This window comes from Aspergillus flavus, chromosome 4 (genome assembly GCF_009017415.1).
Source record: "Aspergillus flavus chromosome 4, complete sequence".
NCBI classification, from domain to species: Eukaryota; Fungi; Ascomycota; class Eurotiomycetes; order Eurotiales; family Aspergillaceae; genus Aspergillus; species Aspergillus flavus.
This window is the reverse complement of record NC_092405.1, coordinates 2,181,933-2,192,641: the sequence shown is the minus strand read 5'-3', so window position 1 is coordinate 2,192,641 and position 10,709 is coordinate 2,181,933. Positions and strand designations below refer to the sequence as shown.

Here is a 10,709-nt window from a genome sequence, read left to right as displayed (position 1 = left end):
TCAGTTGCAACCGTAATCTCAATCTTCGTGAATTATCACTCCTGGTGTTTCCGCATGTTCGACGGCATCTGCTAGCCAGTTTTGGTCCTCATTCTTATCCCCGTCGAGTGCCCCTTTCGTCGGCCCATCAACCGCCATGTTGTCAGGTCCCTTACCATTGCTACCAGCACCTTTCTTTTTATTCTTTGCCGCGTTCCTCTTTTCCCTTCTTTTTCGGTTCTTTTCCGTCTTTTCTTCATCCCTCCGCCTTGCCTCCTCTCGTTGTTTCTCCCAATCTTTATCCTCCTTCTCCCTGCTGACATCGGTTTCCATCATGCGCAGGCGCTCATATTCCCTCCTGCGACTGGCCTTATAAACGTGGAATTCTCCTGAACCGGCACCAGCAGAAGAACCCTGGACATTCGCCACAATTTCCGGTGGCGGAGGCAATGACCCTGATGATCGTGGCTTGGAAGAATCGGGGAGCTTAATCTCCTTCGCGGGGTCGCGAAAGAGAGATTCGATCTGGGAAGCTTGCTCCGACTGCGCTGTGACAGCACGACGTTTGACGGGCCGCTTGCTACGCGGATCGGCGCTTGTAGGGATCGATTCCGGGCCTGGTTCGGACATTTTTGAGACTTTGCGTTTGCCTTACGCGGGTAATTATAAAGTAATCTGGTGGTGATCTACGCAAAGCGTGAACTGGCAGGCGCAAGATCTGACGTGATTCACTTGTTGAATTTGGTTGTTCGCGCCCCTCGAAATATTGAGGTAGTAAGGTGGGAAATTTTGATTTAATCGGCGCAAATTTGATGACGTTTGTTTTTGTTTAACACCCGGGCCAATCACGAGTAGACGGAGTTGTCTAAAGACTCAGGGCTGGAGAAAAGTTGATGCTCAGGTCCTCGGATAAACTTACTGAAACTAAATCAATCTAGAGCGGTGAAGGCGTGGGGTGTTTAACCCCTTATCATTTTGTGACATGTCTTGATTCTTCAATGTTCAATCACTCATTTAGCTTCTTGGCTGTTCTATCCATGTATGACAATGGGATCTTTTGGGGTTAGTCTTGCTTACTATTGTCACTCAAAATACGGAGTATAGCCTTAGAATAAAATTAAGTGAATGAATTGAAATGGGGTAGTAAGACGACGGTTTTGTCACTGGCCTTAGTAGCGCATGTGACCGCCGTCTAGGCGACTTATCTAGAATCTATACCATGCACTAATCACTCTTTCTCGTACAATTTGCTCCTTTTCCTAGTTCTTTTCACTCACTCGTCTCTTGCTCCTTTGTTAAGGGATGCTTCACCCCCTTTGGGGTACTACTAGTACGACTATACTCATCTAACAGCGTCATCACCTCCGCGCAAACCCCGCGTCTTATCGCGCAATGGACGTAAGATCAGCACTTACTAACGAAGCAACTAGGACAGGGGGTAAGAAGGATGTGAAGGTTGGTAGCATCGAAATTATGATTACGCTGCCCGATTCTTCAAGTAATTGATATATTATCCACAGTTTGACATCGACGATGCATGCTATTTAAAGTCCAACCCTACTTTGGTGGGACATATTTGCGTAGGTAACGCCGTTTCATAGATATCGGTTTATTTTGGCTAAATGTTCATGTACAGATAACAGACCATGATGTATGTTATCTCTGTCCTTTCTCCGGCGGTTGGGACGATTAAGCAGTTGCTAAATTGACCTGTCCAAGGCTGATAACGATGAACCCCTGGACTTGGGTGAATGCTTGATCCTTTCTTATACCTCCGTTCCTCAGAAGGACTTGGAGGTATTCCTGGAAACTGGAGTAGTATGTAACCACAACTCAACGGTCAACTCTCTCTTACTGAAAGTTAATTCTCGCATTAGCCTCCGAAGGGGTATGTTTTTGTCAGCTTCGCAGAGCCCTCCCAGGGAAGCTCCCTCATACATGAGAGCGATCTTGAGCTGATCAACCGCACTTTTGACCTTGGCGACACTGTCAAGCGGTACCAAGATGATACGATCAGCGGTACGGTCATTAGTACCGCTGCAACATGTAGCCTTGAGCCTATTGCTTATCGAGCACTCGACCCCGAGACTGGAGAGTATGGCTCTCTCAAGTTTAGCGAAAAGGCCATTAAGCGTGAAGGCAGTCTAGCAACTGAGAATGATGCCACAAATCCTCCGCTTCTGCATGAGATTCCGGTAGGAGAACTCAAGAAATACGAAGAATTTTCTGAAGGAGATTATATAGTCTACCGGCAGAAGCTAGGAATCATCCATGGCATTGATCGTGATGCCATACTGCTGCTTCCAAATCAAAGTGTTGTATCGCCCCTCGATCCTAGTGCCCTGGAAATTCCTTTTTCATTCGAAACCGAAAGTCTCGTGGCATTGCCCAGCAACATGAGTGCTACACGATCTTACCCCTTGGCCAATGGTGGCACAATTTGGTCCACGGAATCAACTTTCTTGTTCCCTGGCCAATTTTCCTTTACGGCCAGGAACAATCTGAGCAGAGGCGACTTGTCCTCTAGTGCAGCCTCGATCTCACAGCCAGACGGCTATGTCCTAGCTACGCCGGCCATGGATATTCAAGTTGACTGGCTCTGTCCAAATGTTTTTGCCGCTGGCACATCCCATAATGGCACAAACATCGATGTGATAAGAGCATCTACTCTCCTTGGAAACGCAGTGGTATGCGATTTTGGGCAGGCTCCCCAGGGGAACCCAAATACAAAACCTGTTCATTCAGATACCTGGCTTAACATCGGGGATAGGGTGCGTTTCCGGGATTCGATATCTGCAGCTGCCAGGTATCCTTCGTATCAGCATCTGCCCGCTGACCAAACATTTGGCTACGATATAAACATCCTCCGTGTTACTTCCATGAAAACAGAGGCCACTGTTCAGTGGCAAGATGGGACTACCACCACCGAAGCAGCCACTTCTCTGCACAAATTCTTTGGCGTTGAGGATGAAGTCTGGCCTGGAAATGTAGTTGTCTTGAAAGATGGTATTGAGACTATCCGAGAATCCTGCAAGAACCATACGGGGCCCTTCGGGCACCGTATGAAGGAGACATTGCATGCTAGGAGAGTCGGGGTGGTTCAAAATGTGGATAGCCGGGAAAGGATAGCATTGGTCCGCTGGTATAAGGATCCAAATATCAAAATGACACATCGGGGAAACATGTTGGTTCCTGGATCCTTTCTAGGTGAACTTAGCGATGCCGTCACGGAAGTCTCCATCTATGAGCTTTACGCATATTCTAGCATGCAAAGGGCACTAAATGACCTAGTACTTCTGGCACCAGGGATGGTTCACCGGACATCAATGCCGGCAATTAACAGTGAGCCGACTAGGGCCGCTGGCCCTTGTCGGCTGAGCTCCCTCTCCCCTATCACTTTCTCTGCGACAATTTCATACCTTGAGTCCATGAAGTTATCTATTGTGAACTCTGAATGGTTCAAAAGGACTACCGAAATTGACACATCGCCTGTACCTTCCAGATACAGCTTACATCACGAAGAATTTAACGTCAAATTGCGGACGAACTTCATTGGCAAGATCATTTCAATAGATACTGAGGGCACCACCACCGTTCGAACTGTAGGCGCCGATAATGTTCATGATATTCACGTGCCATGGGAGAGAATCATGATGGTAATTGACGATGATAATGCAATCCCGCCTGTGTCACTCCCGCCATTCGAACTGCTTAGCCTCGCGGATATCGGTCGTTTCGTACAACCAGACGACCTCCCATCCACTCAGACAATTGAATATGAGGGCGGCGAGCGTCTTGATAACGATAGTGGGGATGATGACTGGACGACTGAAGGAGAATCCGAGCTTGACGATGAGGACTTTGAGGACGTGGAAAATAATAGCGATGATACCGATAGGCTCATGGCCCCCGCATTGTCAATTATCAATCCTCCCGAGAAGCTCGATCATGACGAGATGGAACAGTCTGGTACTGATGAGGCCGGAGCTGAAGACTCTCGGGTGGACAATAGATTACTTATGGTCTCATTGGCCTTGCCACCGTCATGTCCTCCCAGTTTCTCTCTGTTAGAAAGCTCACCCCCTTCTGACCACCATTTCTTTTCTACGGTTCCGATCGAAGCTCCTGGATTGCGTATCAAGCGTATACAAAAAGAATTCGAAATTCTCCAGTCCTCCTTACCAACTGGAATTTTCGCGCGGACATGGGAGTCTAGAATGGACCTATTGCGGGTTCTGATAATCGGACCCCAAGGAACACCATATGAGCATGCGCCGTTTGTGATTGACTTTCACTTCCCTGATGAGTATCCTACTCGTCCTCCAGCAGCCTATTTCCACTCGTGGACGGACAGGAATGGGATGATCAATCCGAACCTGGGAGAAAATGGCAATATCTGCTTAAGTCTCCTAGGAACATGGCCTGGGAAAAATCCCACGGAAAGTTGGTCTCCCACCAATTCGACGGTCTTGCAGATCTTGGTTTCAATCATGGGTCTCGTGTTGGTAAAAATGCCATTCTACAGTACGTATTGACCTTCGCCAGGGGGCTTGCGCAAGTACTAACCTGACCAAGATGAGGCTGGCTACGAAACACTTGCTGCGGAGGAAGACAGGCGCGTCGAGTCGACCCAATACACGGAGAAAGCCTTCCTACTAACGCGAAAGTTTATTCAACATGCCCTTGAAAACCCTATCGCTGGCTTAGAGGATGTTCTAGCTTGGCATTATTTCGCAGGCCCCCAGCAGGAGCACAACGATACTTGTATCCGCCCACGGCTACTGCGCCGGGCTATTGACGAAGCTCTTAGCATGATTGAACATCACAACCGCACACCAGCAGGTGGAAAGTTGAGTGAGGAGCATGCGGCATCGGCCTTTGTGTCTCGTCTCAGTCTGGGAGCAGTTGTGATGTTACGAAAGCATATTACTACACTGGAGAAGATTGAATTAGCTGCCAATTCTTTCGAGAGGCCTTGAGTTCCTTTGATGCTGCACTTTGCTCAAACTCTAGTTTAGTTGATCAGTGCTCATCTAAGGTCGTGGGTATTAGTATTGGGTGCTCTTTCGCATTCTTATCAACACTGCGGCTGTCGCTTGGAATTTGGGTAGGAGACAGGAGACAAAACCAACAGTTGCTGGGATATGAGCGCTATTCTAATTCCATATGCCATTACCAATAGTTGTAACGAATATTGCCGGGCAACTAGTGTGATCTAAAAGACAGACATATATATGCTTTACTCGAGAGTATAGGAATGAGCCGCCGACTATATCGCACCTAGCAGTCATAAACTGGATTAACAGGCAGAAAAGACCCAAAACCAGAAAAGACAATTAAGCATGTTGTGATTGTTGATCATAAGGACGAGGAACCTGACCAAGGAAAACTAAGAAGAAATTAAATAATGAAATCTTAGGGAAAAAAGAGGAGTTGGCTTGAGACAAACGTAGAGAGAGCTGCGGGTTTGGTCGGTGGCGTGTTCCGTTGCTCTCTCTTTTGTCGGCTTCTTCTCTCCTCCCTTCATCCTCCTTCTCTTTCCCTCTTGCAAATCTTCTCCCCACTGACTCTCTTCTGTTTCTATGATAACCTAATAGGGTTCGATATCGCTATTAGTTATCTATCTAAAATCTGGCATCCTTGAATAATATTGCGACCTTTTAGCGCTTCTTTCGCATTGCAGATCAAAGAAAAACAGCCGCGTCGCTAGTTTTTAACATGCCATCTTATCGCTTGGGTGAGTGACTTTACACATCTTCCGTCTTGTATTCAGGCAAAGATTTTGGTGGTATATCACTATCATTTCTGTGATGATGTGATAGAGCCTATTCAGTGTGATATTGGATCTATTTGCTGTCGTCCATGGGTTGCGGTTGTGTTCCCAGCCATGTCAATCAGCCGCTGGGTGCCTACTTGCAACAAGCCAGATGTCGCACAGTTCCTTTTCCTGTATCTTTTCTTTTTCTTCTACCCATATCCCCCTCTATCATTCTCTCATTCTTCGTTTCCCGACCTTTATTGCTACAGCTATACATTTATTATATATGGATGCTGCTTAGCTCTGGTCAGTTCCATACATAGAGCAGGATCCTAACCCTGAAACAGAGCAAGCCTCCACCGGCAGAGCCGGCTGTCAAAACAAAGAATGCAAAGACGAGAAGGTCAAAATCGCCAAAGGCGAGCTCCGTCTTGGCACCTGGGTTGACACCGAGCGCATCCAGGCATTTTTCTGGAGACATTGGTGAGCTCCTATCTAAATGATTAGACCTATCAGAAATACCAAACTGACGCTTCTAAAAGGGGCTGTGTAACACCCAGAATCATTGCTAGTCTCAATGAAAATCTTGGGGATGGTGACGAGAAGGATTACGAACAGCTAGATGGCTTCGAAGATCTTACTCCCGAAAATCAGGAGAAGGTCAAGAAGGCGCTGGAGCAGGGCCATGTCGATGACGATGAATGGAAGGGGGTATGCAATTCCCTTTTCCTTATGACTCTTCCCTCCCGATTGTTATTTTCGGGACTCAATGCTGTGTTCTCGATTACAGGTGCTGACGCATATAGGATGTTGAAATGAACCGTCCTGGTAAGAATGGCTTCCGCGTGCGTGGATCAAAGAAGAAGGCGGCTGCCCCTGAGGTTTGTTCCACCATCATTACCATGAAACCCATGTACAATGTTTCTAAACCATGTATACAGGAGAGAGAGGCTGAAGAAAAGTCTCCTGAGCCAAAGACCAAGAAGCGTGGCCGTCAGTCAATCAAGGACGAGGCTGAAGAGACACCGGAAACCAAGAAGCCCAAGAGAGGCGCACGTGGAAAGCGAGCCTCTGAAGGCGACAAGACGACGAAGGAAGAAGCAGACGACGAGACGGCAACTCCAGCAAAACCTAAGGCAATCAGGAGGGGCCGTGCCTCGAAGAATGACACCGAGGACAAGAAGTCCCCCGAAGCCCCTGCCAAAGCTGCTAAGCCGACTACGAGGCGCCAGCGGAAGTCTATTGCGAAAGACGAGGAAGCGGAGCCTGTTGTAGAAGAGCCTGCTGAGGAAAAGCCTGCTGAGGAGAAGCCGAAGCGAGGCCGGCGGAAGAAGACTGCTTAATAGCGCCCTATCGCAAACGCAAACTCTCAGTCTTACCTAATTCTATGCACGGTGTCTTGGTGGTCTGTGAGACTTTCTCGTCCTTTCCTTTCTTTTTGTGGGCTTCTAATGTCGCTCCGTGTTGTTATGCGAGTGTGTTAAGGTTTGTGTGTGAGCAAGCGAGCAAGCGTCTCCGTTGTATGTCAACTTTCTTGTGTCTGAAGCGAAAAGGTAGTGTCGATAGTTGTTTATGGTGTATTAATAGGAAATCTTAATAGGTGCTCTAATGATATAACCACATGATTCTGTATCACGGGCTTGTAAAATGAGGCGGCCTAATCTCTTAATTCCTAGCTTAGATCATTCTACTTCCGACATCAACCATGCATCCTAGATACTAAACGAACTGGGACAGACAAATTCACGCGATTAAAGAGAGCGACGATTGAAACCAAGGAGTGGCGCCGAAACAAACAAATCGTGCCTCAAAGTTCATTAAATATATATTGATATGGTTCCTAAAACCATAGCGAAATAATACGGTAGGCCAACCTCGAAGAAGTGAAGAATCAGCATGGATCAAGGAATGAAACCGATTCATCTTTGAACAAGCAGTCTCGTTCGGTTCCTTTATATGAAGATCAGAATCTTTTTTCCAATGATTTTCTGTACATATCGTCATGCTCGCTGTGCAATCGTTAGGCCATCTTAGGCGATTCGTTGTTACTGTAGCATAATGTAAGCGCATATTCAGGTCCAAAATAAGTCGGAATTGAAGAAGACTAACCTCATCTCCTCAAGATCATCCATGTGGTTACACATAGCAACAAACAGATCGAAAAACAATTTATGACCCATCTCCATCTCATACTGCATGGTTCCACTAGTCTTGAAAATCTGTCGGGTCCGAATGATCATAGCCAAGTAATGAGAGCGCAGTCGATACTCCGAGTCCGGCGTGTTGTCGTAGGCATACCGAGCGGATCGTAGAATCACATCGATGGGGATTCCGCTCTGAAGACCCTGCTTGCGAATAGCAAGGCTTTTGAGCCCCTCCAGTCCATACTTCTCAGCTGCACAGTACACGACCGTGTCCCTGAGGACGATATCGCCTACAGCGGAGTGGAACATAGTCGCTTCGCTCGACCCGCGGCCACCGGTGTGGGTGGTGGCATTCTGGCTGTTCTCGAGTTCCCATGAACCGGTGTCCTTGTTACGGATCAGGCGCGGGAAATAATCTCCCTTGTACAAGAATTCGAGAACGCAGGATAAAACTTCTGGCTCTCTGGGATATGTTAGGGATATGTCCTTGTACTGGTGTCGGTGCTATTCTTGGTTTGAGGACATACTCATCTGGCAGAGCCACTGCCTTATTCGTGCTGTCCCCGACAAACTCGTCTTTGAGTAGAGACCGGAATAAAGGCGAGCGGCACAGGATTTCCTCATGAGCTACGAAGACACGTTGTTCGTGACTAACGATCATGGTGACTATAGGGCTCGTGAGGGGACTATAGAAATCATCTACGATCAGCTTAAATTCTTCTATCTCGTTGTGCTAGAGCACAAGAGGCACTCTACAGCACGGGATAGGATTCTTGGGAACAAGAGATTATATGAGTTACTCACTTAGCCGGTGACTGACTTTCCACCTTCTCTTGCATTTTCTTCGCCTTCACATGCCTATGTGTCTTCCTTGGCGACCTTCTAGGCTTGCCGACTCGATCGCTTCGAGTGAACGAGCGATTAGCGGTTTTCAGCCTATCGTCCATGCCCATGAACTTGGCCAGGAATGACACAAGAGACATCCAGACGTAGAGACAAAAGATTGACAGAAGAAGCCAAACGAAAGGAAAGGATCGAACGAGCTGGTTAATATAAACGAATGACGCTACCGACTCATACACACTGCATGAAACAGAGAGTCCTGGAAGCCTTCCCGAGACAAGATCCTCCTCGTAATCGACAGCCTTCATTAACGAAAATGAAAGCTTACAGACTGTTGAGAAGGTGCAGGATTCCTGGGAGCTGGCTTTCGCCTACATAAATCCACCTATGCGGAGTAGATTCACGTAGCGAGACTTAGTCGACTCTAGGGAGCGCGAGAAAGGAAAAGAAAAGAACTAGGATGGAGCTAGCAGAGTGTCTTATATAGATGCGGGGAATGAATCATGTGATGGTGAGATTTGGTGATCGGCCACATGACGGCGTAGATCATAGATGCCTTAGTTCCTATATAGTTTGTTTTCAGATTGCATGGAAAACTGTGTGGATAATATCCTTTCAGCAAGTTAGTCACAAATTAGTTCTTTGTCTGCAAGCATAATTATGTTCATGGATTATAACCACCATAAACATTCACTCCCTATTCCCTGCATCTACAATACGGTCCTCTCCAGCACAGGCGATCAAGATCTATAAAAGGATAAGGGTATAGTAAAGCTGAAAAGGTCTGCCCTTTAAGGTTACTTCTATCTTATCTATATCAACCTGGGAAGTTTTACTCATTGTACCAGCAGCATTTGATGTTGAAGTCCATCCATACAAGTAACACCAAAGAATGACATATATCAGCTTCTTAGGCGGTGACAACTAGCACTTTTAGATTTCTATACTCACAAGCAGAATGCTTTTACCACAGCAACCAACACACTATTCACTAAAACACTGATCATCATAACCAGAACGTTGAAAACAGCGAAATTAGAGCCAGAACAACAGGTCTTGCCAACGACCAGAGCCACCAGAGTATAAGCACCCCCTTACTTTCTTTTATCAAAGCTTTGCCCTTTCATACAATCAAGGTAAGGAAGAATGAACGCTCTTATTCCATTACTCATATCGAGTCTCCTTTTTCGAACCCCTGTGTCTTTCATTGCTAAGTGTCATTGTTTATATCGTCCGCTGATCCTAGGTAAAACAGGGAATAGGTACTATGGTTAGCTGGACATTAGCAGGGATCACTATTCATGGAGATATACTCATTACATTCGTGATGGTATATACACTGCTCACGCTGCTTAAGCTGTATGGATTATATGTGCTGGCCGTGCTGGCCGATTTTGCTGCAAATTTCGAAGCAGATGAACTGGAGGAGTGGTTGGAACATGCTAGAGCTCGAAGGAACAATGTCTACGCACACAGCAGTTCCACAGACAGTGATTCGGCAGACACCAATTTTACGGATAGTGATTACACTGGCAGTGACTGAGATGTTGGCATGGTCTACGGAAGTGGTCTTACAGGTGGTACTTACATAACAGCGACTGACGCCATGATGCTGGCTTGATCCATGGATATATATTTTAAAGACGTGGTTTACGGACAGTGATCGAGATGTTGGATTGATTCATACAATGTACCTGATGGCTAGATTGCCTTGCTCCATCTCTGCTTCTCAACGCCTGCCAACAGTATCATGCCGAGTCAGGATCAAGCCACATATTGAAAGCTCGTTAGTCCCAATCATGGTATCGTTTTCATACTCAGAGAGTAAATGCTTACCTTCTTTTGCATAATGCTCTTCTCTTTTATACATTTAATCCATGCCTTTTCACTGATTAATATGGTTTCTGATATCGCTGTAAGATGCTACCTTCTTATCGCGCAATATTGCGAAAGCAATTTCGACATCTTTCTGGCCACTTACTATC

The 10,709-nt window shown here is 46.6% G+C and overlaps 4 protein-coding genes across 4 annotated transcripts; 2 read left to right on the top strand and 2 right to left on the bottom strand.

Annotated features, from left to right (window-relative positions):
• Positions 1 to 18: 18 nt before the first annotated feature.
• F9C07_3960 (DUF1168 domain protein) lies at positions 19 to 609 on the bottom strand (the record flags this gene model as incomplete). Its single annotated transcript, XM_041285878.1, has 1 exon — positions 19 to 609. The coding sequence occupies one exon, from the start codon at positions 607 to 609 to the stop codon at positions 19 to 21; it is 591 nt and encodes a 196-aa protein (XP_041146227.1).
• Positions 610 to 1,371: 762 nt separating this feature from the next.
• Positions 1,372 to 4,958, top strand: F9C07_2232592 (ubiquitin-conjugating enzyme; the record flags this gene model as incomplete). The annotated part of the gene is made up of 6 exons (XM_071509912.1): positions 1,372 to 1,434; positions 1,500 to 1,559; positions 1,616 to 1,630; positions 1,699 to 1,797; positions 1,857 to 4,503; positions 4,555 to 4,958. 6 exons carry the CDS (start codon positions 1,372 to 1,374, stop codon positions 4,956 to 4,958), a joined length of 3,288 nt encoding a protein of 1,095 aa, XP_071366443.1.
• A 482-nt stretch (positions 4,959 to 5,440) lies between these two features.
• Positions 5,441 to 7,369, top strand: F9C07_2157421 (poly polymerase and DNA-ligase Zn-finger region-domain-containing protein). Its single transcript, XM_071509271.1, has 5 exons — positions 5,441 to 5,716; positions 6,085 to 6,220; positions 6,280 to 6,448; positions 6,544 to 6,618; positions 6,679 to 7,369. Exons 1-5 carry the CDS (start codon positions 5,698 to 5,700, stop codon positions 7,078 to 7,080), a joined length of 801 nt encoding a protein of 266 aa, XP_071366442.1. The 5' UTR covers positions 5,441 to 5,697; the 3' UTR covers positions 7,081 to 7,369.
• On the bottom strand, positions 7,370 to 9,294 carry F9C07_2283483 (uncharacterized protein). Its single transcript, XM_041291958.2, has 4 exons — positions 8,686 to 9,294; positions 8,409 to 8,567; positions 7,847 to 8,344; positions 7,370 to 7,785 (listed from the first exon to the last, which is right to left on the bottom strand). Exons 1-4 carry the CDS (start codon positions 9,030 to 9,032, stop codon positions 7,758 to 7,760), a joined length of 1,032 nt encoding a protein of 343 aa, XP_041146224.1. The 5' UTR covers positions 9,033 to 9,294; the 3' UTR covers positions 7,370 to 7,757.
• Positions 9,295 to 10,709: the final 1,415 nt, after the last annotated feature.

What these genes read in the sequence shown, in the direction of transcription:
- F9C07_2157421 (XM_071509271.1), top strand. An exon ending in GCATTTTTCTGGAGACATTG is followed by an intron (nt 6,221 to 6,279) that starts GTGAGCTCCTAT and finishes CGCTTCTAAAAG; the next exon opens with GGGCTGTGTAACACCCAGAA. An exon ending in AGAAGGCGGCTGCCCCTGAG is followed by an intron (nt 6,619 to 6,678) that starts GTTTGTTCCACC and finishes CCATGTATACAG; the next exon opens with GAGAGAGAGGCTGAAGAAAA.
- F9C07_2283483 (XM_041291958.2), bottom strand. Translation starts at nt 9,032, where the DNA reads ATGAAGGCTGTCGATTACGAGGAGGATCTTGTCTCGGGAAGGCTTCCA. An exon ending in GAAAGTCAGTCACCGGCTAA is followed by an intron (nt 8,568 to 8,685) that starts GTGAGTAACTCA and finishes TGATTTCTATAG; the next exon opens with TCCCCTCACGAGCCCTATAG. An exon ending in GATGATCTTGAGGAGATGAG is followed by an intron (nt 7,786 to 7,846) that starts GTTAGTCTTCTT and finishes ATTATGCTACAG; the next exon opens with TAACAACGAATCGCCTAAGA.